This window comes from Malus domestica, chromosome 04 (assembly GCF_042453785.1).
Source record: "Malus domestica chromosome 04, GDT2T_hap1".
Lineage (NCBI taxonomy): Eukaryota > Viridiplantae > Streptophyta > Magnoliopsida > Rosales > Rosaceae > Malus > Malus domestica.
The window spans coordinates 2,503,750-2,512,698 of record NC_091664.1 but is presented as its reverse complement, the minus strand read 5'-3'; the positions used below and the strand labels follow the sequence as shown (position 1 = coordinate 2,512,698).

At 39.1% G+C, this 8,949-nt stretch overlaps 1 protein-coding gene across 1 annotated transcript; it reads right to left on the bottom strand.

The window, feature by feature from the left end:
- Window positions 1–627: 627 nt before the first annotated feature.
- Window positions 628–8,689, bottom strand: LOC103400615 (kinesin-like protein KIN-12B). Its single transcript, XM_008339266.4, has 16 exons — window positions 8,206–8,689; window positions 7,184–7,321; window positions 7,020–7,103; window positions 6,795–6,920; window positions 6,636–6,695; window positions 6,489–6,542; window positions 6,308–6,400; window positions 5,633–5,728; window positions 5,322–5,464; window positions 4,665–4,814; window positions 4,441–4,570; window positions 3,105–4,346; window positions 2,905–3,003; window positions 2,665–2,817; window positions 1,764–2,561; window positions 628–1,136 (listed from the first exon to the last, which is right to left on the bottom strand). Exons 1-16 carry the CDS (start codon window positions 8,500–8,502, stop codon window positions 825–827), a joined length of 3,975 nt encoding a protein of 1,324 aa, XP_008337488.3. The 5' UTR covers window positions 8,503–8,689; the 3' UTR covers window positions 628–824.
- Window positions 8,690–8,949: the final 260 nt, after the last annotated feature.

Below are 8,949 nucleotides of genomic sequence, written 5' to 3'. Positions count from 1 at the left end.
AAGTTATTATAACTTTTAGAGTTGGCCCCTGTTTGTAACCGTTAGATCAAATTTCAACGGCACGGATTCCTTGATGTGGTGGATTAGGAGAAAGGAATCCGGAGAGGATCCCTTGCCCAAGTAGATTGCCTCGTCAATTGGTACTCACCATATCCAAACTTCCAAAGCCTCCCATTTCTTCGTTGAGTTTAGTTCTCTTAGTTACCTAGTTAATAGGAATTCATGGTTCATCCATTTTTAGATTTAATATCAAATGTTTCAATTTTTCTTCAATGGTACGTAATGCTAAGTGATGCGGAAAATGAGTGAATGAGATTAAAATAGATCTACCAGTTTGTCAAAATCAAATCTAACAGCTCAAACAGGTAGCATCGAATGCTATGTAACGTTATAATCGACCCCAGAGATTGAGATTAAAACACTAAAAGCACACCCGTTTACTCCGCTTCCTCGATATCAAATCCAGGGGTGAGCGACTGTGCATTTCTTGGTCACATTGCCCTTATCTTTGCAGCATTGGCAGTTATTATGCATATCCACATTCTAGTACATACTCTGAACCAAAAGGAGTGAACAGATTTTGTGTTACTAGGAAGATTGGGCATGAAGAGATCATACATAACTGGATAAAAAAGAATACAACCATTCATTCATTCATCTCTTATGAAAGAATTTGATACAGAACACAAAGTGCAGTGAAAAAAAATTCATGGAAATGGTCGAACTGGTACACAACCAGATGACCTGCATGCAATGGAGCTATTTGACACAAAATGTTAATGGTTTTAAGTTTATACACTATATATCACCACTAAATTCGATTTCTATATGTTGCATCGGTCGTAACCAGAGAACCATGATGAGGGTTGGGCGAGTTTCCGCAACTCGCCCTCTTCCCCATTGTAGAATGGTTCAAATTCCTCCCTCCATCTTTGATCACTTAAGCTATGGGGCTCACCTGCATCGTATTTTGCCATATTGGAACCGTCATAAGCAGGTTGGGTTGCTTCTTTGGGTAAACGAGACTCGGCAATGAGCTCATTAAGACTGCTGATCTCCTTCTCATGTTTTTTCTTCAGTTTTTCAATATTCATGTAAGCCTTGTCTGCTTCTTGCTTGGCCTCCATTGCTTGCTTCTGCAGGTTATTGGAAGTTTCATAAGATATCAAATACAAGAAAAAGGCCGTATAAATGGAGGAAGGAGAGAGAGCAAGCTAATATTGTCAAGAGTTTACTAGATAACATGAATGAATTCTATGAAAACGAAAAAGATAGAGAGCGTATCTGAAATGATTCAAAACATAAAACTCTCCATCAAAATGCAGTATCTCAGCTCAACATGGTTGCATGTATTGATCTCAGAGAAAAAATTCAATACAATTTCAATTAGTCTCTCATTGTCAGTAAATTTAAGTGTCATATTTGGGGTTCTGGCTAATTGGACTGGAAGTTACTACGATTAACCTACAGGTCTTTGCAACTCGTTCTGAAGGAGGGAGGGGAAGTTGTTAGGCAGGTAGTTACAAAGGAAACCAAAAAAGAACAGCATTAGTGTTCCTTTGCATCATCTTGTGTAACGAAACTTACAAGGAAAATGGTTTGAGATCAAATTCAGAACTTAATTGCAAAGAAAAAATTAAGGACGAAAATAGAAACAATTTATCCAATTAGGAGGGAAAAGGAAAGTCATTTGAATCCTGAAAGCAAGGATCTCAACTGAGGAAAACGGAAAAGCATCAAAACACAAACAACTTTCAACACACCTGAGCAGTTGCAACAGCCTCATCTGCTTCTTTGAGTCGCACGAGTAATTCGCCTGCAGCCTGCACAGCTTCAGCAGTATCCCGCAATTGTGCCTGAAGCCCCTTATTTTCGTCCCTCAGATATCGCCTCTCTCTTTCTCTTTCTACTCTCAATGCTGAAATTTCTGCAGCGATAGCATTTATGAATTTGGACTCGGCACCCCTGACTCCTGCCTTAGCAGCTGCTTTCTTCACATCCTCCACTCCATCCCGTATCATTCTATGCCTCGCAAGCAGTTGCATATGTTTCTCTTCCAAATCTGCATACTGTTCCAACATCCGTGATTGCCCCTCCATAGCCAGTTGTATTGCTTCCTTGAGCTCGTCTGCACATTTCTTTTCAGTTTCTAATTCTTGCATTGTCTTTTCTGCCAGTGATCTGCTAGCCTCAAGTTCCATTCTTAATTCCTCAGCAAGAGATATCCACTTACTTTCTACCTCATTCCACTCTTGTCTCTCTTGTTCAAGTTTATGTTCAGAGCTTTCCTCATTTGACTCCGAAATTGTACTGAGAGGGGCCACATTTGGGTCACGTGAATGGGTCAACTTCATCATAGAGTTTCGTGTCCGGGCTGATGTGGATGGACAGTCTACATAATACTGTAGCTGGCTTCTTAAATCTTGAATCTCTTCCAACAACACTTCCCTTTCACCCATATCACAAAAGTTTCGTAAATTTTCCAGCTCATCTTGAACTCTTTTCAATTCAATATTTGTCCTTAAAAGTTCTGGGTGATTCTCGTATTTCTCCTTCAAAATCTGTATGTGATGGATAATCTATAAGCATAAAGACAACAAGAAGATCTGGAAAAAAAAAGAGAGAGAAAAACACATAAATGGAGCCTTCATAGACAGTTTATACCTTATACTCGTGTGTGAGAGACACTAGCTCTTCCTCCATGAACTCCTCAGTCGGTAAAACACCATCCATGAGGCTCTCAAGGCGTAGAATCTTATCCTCCCTTGTCTGGGCTATAATGCCATTGCATTCTCTCTCATGCTTGTACTGCTGAACCTGTAAAGTACAGCTAAAAAACATCAAGCAAACAATAGAGGAAAATAATTGTTGTGGATGGCTGTCAGAGAATTTGGAGAAACCTACCAATCGGTTTAGCTGCATAATTTCAGAAGTTTTCTTGGCACATATGTCTTCTAATGCCATTTCTCTCCTAATAGCCCCAGCTAAAACCTTCTCCACAGCCTGTTCAGTAATGCGGAAAATGTCAAGTAACTGTTGCTAATGAATAAAAAAAAATTCGGAAAAAAAAAACTGAAAATCCAGCTTTTCTCTCTTGAGCTTACTTTGGGAACTTGTATCTTGGATTTGTCAGCAGACTCTGATCCATCAACAGGTACCAATTGCATAATTTCATTGGCCTCAACTTCTAGCTGCATCCTGTTCTTGCAATTACTACACATAAACTCCACTGAACCTTCTTTTACTATTTCTTGACTAGTTTGTACTCCCACATCAGCTTTAGAAACTGGCACAATCACCCTAGACTCTGAAGGTTTCAATGAAAACCTAAATGACGACTTCCTTAAAGCTGAACTTTGGCGGTGACTACCAATAATTTCAAGGCCATGCCGAATGCTTGCTGCCAACTGTTCAGTGGGTGCCGAAAAGTTATTACATGTTTGAGCAGATAGGTCATTTGGTGAGCTCTTTATTGCAGGTTTTGCCAAAGATATGCGCATGCTGTCTGGGCTTAACGTACTCCCACCAGTAAGATCCTTCTGAGAAGCAGTCAACATTGAGGAGGTCCTCAAACTTTTCCTGCTGGCATTGACCTTGGGTGAAACACTGGGGGTAGGAGACTTTAGAACTTGGGGTGCGTCGCATGGAACTATGCTCAGGCATGGAGAAACACAGTTAACTGAGCCATTTGAAGAACCAATGCATTCATCTGCAACTGAAAGGCAGCCAGGCATGCTTCCAGGAGGATCAGAGGCTGCACATGAGGAACCTTTCTCCGCACTTTTGCAGGCTGATTCTTCAATTAGAAAATCACTAATGGAGGACCTTAGAATATTTTCCTCCTGAACAGGCGGCATGGAGGTATCTTCTATAAGATTGTGAATATCTGATGCACTAGCACTGGGAATAACTGGGGTGCTGGTACCACATTCAACAATCATGTCCCCTTCTTGTTCAGAGATTCCTTCTTCCATATTAACATCTGTATCAACACCTTGTTCTTTGATACAACCACTTCCAGATGCATGGTTTTGAGGACCTTCGGAGCTTCCAATTTCAACAGCCACAAGTTGTGAATGTGATTTCATTGTTTCTACACTGTTCACATCAGCTCTGTTAGCTTCACTGACAACTGTCTGGTTACTTACTTCAGCACAAAGCCTCTCAACAGCTTCCTCATCAATTTCCATGTCCTCATCACTGTCATCATCGACATGGGGTAATGTCATCGTAGGTTTAAGGCTAGCCTTTAGCATATTCAAACTTTGACGAAACCATGCTGCACTGTGACCCCCATTTGAAGCAGCTGGGTTGTTTCCGTGTGCCTTAATCCGCCGTAGTTCATCCTGTCAAATTAACAAGCACATAGGGATGATTCACATGTTTAATTTGTAAATGGATGAATCACAATATTCCAAACTATAGTGAGAGAGAACATACCCTAAGCTGTCGTATCACCTCGCGCAACTGATTCACGTCTTCCTGCATTACTTCATTAACAACTGCCTTGTTCTTGATAGCCTTAGCCCGCTGTGCAAATCTCAATGTACTGAAAGTCTCACTCTTACAGCTGCAAGATTAGATCAGTGACTTTCAATTCACAAAGACAGATTAAAAAGAATGCTAAATGCTACTTTCAAGGAAGAAAGGGGTTGCAGCACTACCTTTGTGTTGGAGAAATAGCACAGACCATTGCTAATTTTGCATTTCCACCGAGAGATTCCTGTAATAAGAATGTAAGCCTGGAATCTCTATAGGGAATATGCCTTTGCTTTCCCGTTTGAGAAATTTCAGCAAGAATGTTTATCAGGTTCCTGCATCAAATAATAAGCTGCAATGAGCACAAAAGTATAAAAGAAAAGAACAACATCTCGAAAATAACAAAACTCTGAATCTGAGGAGATAAAATTTCAATGACATGCTCAGTTCAGTAAAAAGCTTTGGATAAAGAATTAAAACATGATATTATTCTTAGCCATTTAGTTAAACTGATACCACTGTATTACAAATCACTCTATCAACCTTGTGTAACTTTATGATGCAGCACTCTAGCCAGGTAAAGCTAGGCTCAGCACAGCTTTGTGTCAAGCGTGTAAGCTCAAAATTTGGATTAAGTGTTGGATAAAGAATTCAAACTTGCTAGTATTCTTGACCTATTTAGGTATAGTAAACTGATACCACGGTATTACAAATCACTGTAATCTGTAATTAACCTCTGTGCTTCAACCAAACAAATAAATAACAGCTATACTAAATAGGACTTTTAGAAAGCTTGAAATGCACCTATAATGGAACTATGAAAGAAGATAGATAGACCATACCCAAGCTGTGAGAGTGATCGATTGATATTCCCTGCTTCCTTCAAGCGCTCTCCTGCTGCCCCTGTTAACTTCTGACGTTCTGATCCAGCTAGATCAACAAGATTTATTCTACTGGTTTTAAAGCTTATACCATTTGTCACATTCTACAAAAGTGAAAGTTCATTTTATTCACTCGATGATATAAGTGAGAAACAAAATGAGAATAGATATAAATCTCAATCTTGCACATAAGTAAAATTACGATGAACAAGTTCATTGGGAAAGTATTATGTTCATACGTCCTGCACATAGGTCCTAAAATCAGTTATTACCTTGCATTGAGATTCAACAACACATGTAAATACAGTATGTGAGCGGGAACTCTCAGCATTGATACTAGTTGAACCTGTTCTCCTGTTTGACAAACCCTGTATAAAGCACATGTTAATAATAGAATTCCTGAAAGAAAAAAAAAATTATCCAAGCTCCAATCATTCATCAACAATGCCGTTTTCTATAAAGATTATCTGATTATGTATAAAGCATTGCCACTGGGAATAAATATCTGAAGTGTCGGAAACGAAATCAATAATCATGAGACTCTTCTAATTTATATATTTCTTCTCCCTTGTTGTAATCTGCATCCTGAGAACTTTCTTTCATAACGCAACCACTTCCAAGTTCCCTTATTTTAATCCACCCTAAATGAGAGCTACTAGATTGCAAAAATAATCAGGATGTATTATTGAAAATACAAACAAACCTAAATTTCCACATCTTGAAAGACAAAGGTTCCTGAGAGAGAACTATATGTATTCCAGAAACGGTTCAGATTTGCTCAAAAGTAATCTGACAATGTTTCTCCTTAGTATTATTATATGCACTTAGACTATGAATACTGTGCCGACATTCACCTCTCCCAGACCCTGCGTAAAGCGAGAGCCTTGTGCACTGGGTACGACCTTTTTAGACTATGAATACTGTACAGGTGAAATAATAAAGCAAACCTTTATCAAAAGCTGAGTCACATCTTTGATTGTACGTACACACTCCTCGGTGAGATTTTCGACATAAACACCTGATTTAACATCTTCTCTTATCTGGAAAAATAATGTAGAAGACCTATGAACACCAGCCCACATACTGTACAAAAGGTTGATGATTAAAAAAGACAAATATTCCATTTACCTGAAGGCTTTTTTGATTTGGATCCAAAAGATCTGTGATTTGTTCATTGTAAATCTGCAAGCGAGCCGATAAATTAAGTGAAATAAGTTATGAGGCAATCGGCCAATAATCAGTCAACCAAAATGAATAATTACATAATGCTTCTACCTCAAGAAAAGAACAGTGGCACTGATACTTGAGTTCTTTGTCAGCATGCTTGATTTGCTCCTGTAAAGATGAATTCCCAAAAATTGTGGGAAAACTATAATACAATATAACTTTAAAGGGTGTTATCTTAATGTACTAATGAACAAAATTAAAGCTCACCTCATTTAAGCGAGCAAAAAGATGCTCAAGAACACGGGGGGTTAACCCTTGTTGATCACTTGATAGATTCTCATCCATCAATGCATTGGCTGGACCCCACATGGTATATGTCTTTCCACTTCCTGTCTGATAAATTCAATAACCAAACATATATAACAGAAATAGCATCAGCATCCTAACATAGCGCAGACACAGAATGAAGCAAAAGACCGAATGGAAACAGACCTGTCCGTATGCAAATACAGAACTGTTAAAACCTGCCATACAATTTTCAACAAGAGGTGCTCCTACAAGCTGGAAAATATCTAGCTGCAATGACAAGCACAACAAAAGGTAAGAATTTACTCTAAATCAGCTATTGAAGAGTACCATTTTGTAAGAGTTCATGCCTGTGATGCGTCTGCGTCGCAAACCGAGTCAAACGTGAAGGTCTGGCCATTTATCGACAAAGAGTCACTAGATAATTTCTGCACCATCATATCTCCTTCATCCTTGTCCTTTCGTGGTGGTCGCATTCTCACCACTACCTATACATATTAAGAAAAGAAGAGTAATAAAGAAGATTATTTCGAATCCTTTAGCAGATTCCTTTTTCATTTTGTTTTCTTTCAGTAAACCCCTTTTAAAATAGAATAAGCAAAATAACAGCCATGTGGTGAACCAAAGAATAATTAGAGACTAAGGTTAGCATATAAGAAGCACTCCTTAGTGGAAAACCGACATTTTCTTTAATTCACTCTCATTCTTAACTCATTATATTTTGATTTTTCTCGGCAACCAAAGAAAACAATAGTGGGTCAATAATCATGAACTGCAGTCAGCAATCAAACTGTAACGATACTGAAATTAGAGAAGGAATGATATCCACTCAAAATAAAAATTCAACAAAACAGATTTCGCCAAATCTTATGAATTTAAATATATAGAAAAAACGAACAAAAAATGTTGAAAAGTGGTGAAGCTTAACAATAAGAATTCAATGTCAGCATATAAGAATCGCTCCCTGGTTGAGGTAAAAACGCAATTATCTTTAATTCTTCTGAGTCTTAATGCCAGATTGTTTACTTAACCTTTTACATTTCACAGCAGCCAAACAATAATTTCAAAACCTAACAAAGGCAGTAGTTGAGGTGTAAACATTTTAAAATAGGAGGGAACGATGATATCAAGTCAAATTAAGATAGATTTCAACAAAAATTACAAGATTTTACAGAGCCCAAGCAGAAGTGATTCAAGAACAACGTGCCACAGACAGCGATCGAGGTGTAGGCGATACGAAAATGGAGAAATCCAAACGATATCAACTCAAAGGGTAAAAGATAATTCAACAAATCCCACAAGATTTCTAGGCAACCAAACAGATTTTAGCAATTTATCAATTTAAAATTTAAAGAAAGAAAGAAGAAAGTACCTGGACACCAGAATCGGAGGTTCCAGCGGCGGAGTTTTCAGTCTGAGAGTCAACGCTGAGCTTCCGCTTGAGAGGGTTCGACGACGGTGGCCGAGGCGGCAATGGGCTCTTCAACTTCGCGGCAGGCGAAGGTTTTGAATCGGAGATCATGGAGCTCAGATCGGACGGCGGAGTGTTCTCCTTGGAGGCCTTGGGCTTCCGAGGTGGCTTGGCCTTGACGGAGCTAGGGTTTGGCGACGAGGGAGGCTCCGTCGTCTCCCTCAATATCGTGTTTCTCGGCTGCATGAAGTGCTTCATCGAGAAATGTAGAGAGAGAAAGCGAGGGTTTCAGGAGAGAGGGTGGGACTGAGAGAGTAGGGTTTGGATGGACAGAAGAGCGAGAGAGAAGGGGGGAAGAGAGACAGGGAAGAGAGAGAAATGATGGGTAGCCGTTGGAGAGGAGAGAGAAAGGGAAATTTGAATTTTGGGGAGATTTGGGGAGATTGAAAAAGCACGTGAGGGTGGGGTCTTTTTTTATTGAAGTCAAAAAAAAAAAAAAAAAAAGCAATTTGAATTTGTGTTAGATCTGGAGCGTTGTGATGGAGTTTTTTGGTAACCCGATGCGCATATGGACCCTTGATTTACTTCCCTTATACATGGACGTCCAGGATCCATATGCAATTATCCAACGAACAAAAAAAAAAGATTCCTTTGCAACTTGCAACTAGGTTTTTATACATGGTAGATAGAAATGCTAAATTGCTA

Bases quoted from the DNA above. Each gene is read 5' to 3' on its own strand.
- LOC103400615 (XM_008339266.4), bottom strand. From the start codon at position 8,502: ATGAAGCACTTCATGCAGCCGAGAAACACGATATTGAGGGAGACGACG. The intron at 6,696-6,794 runs GTGAGCTTTAAT...TCATCTTTACAG, and splicing joins TTTTTGCTCGCTTAAATGAG to GAGCAAATCAAGCATGCTGA. The intron at 5,729-6,307 runs GTTTGCTTTATT...TGCTTTATACAG, and splicing joins TGACTCAGCTTTTGATAAAG to GGTTTGTCAAACAGGAGAAC.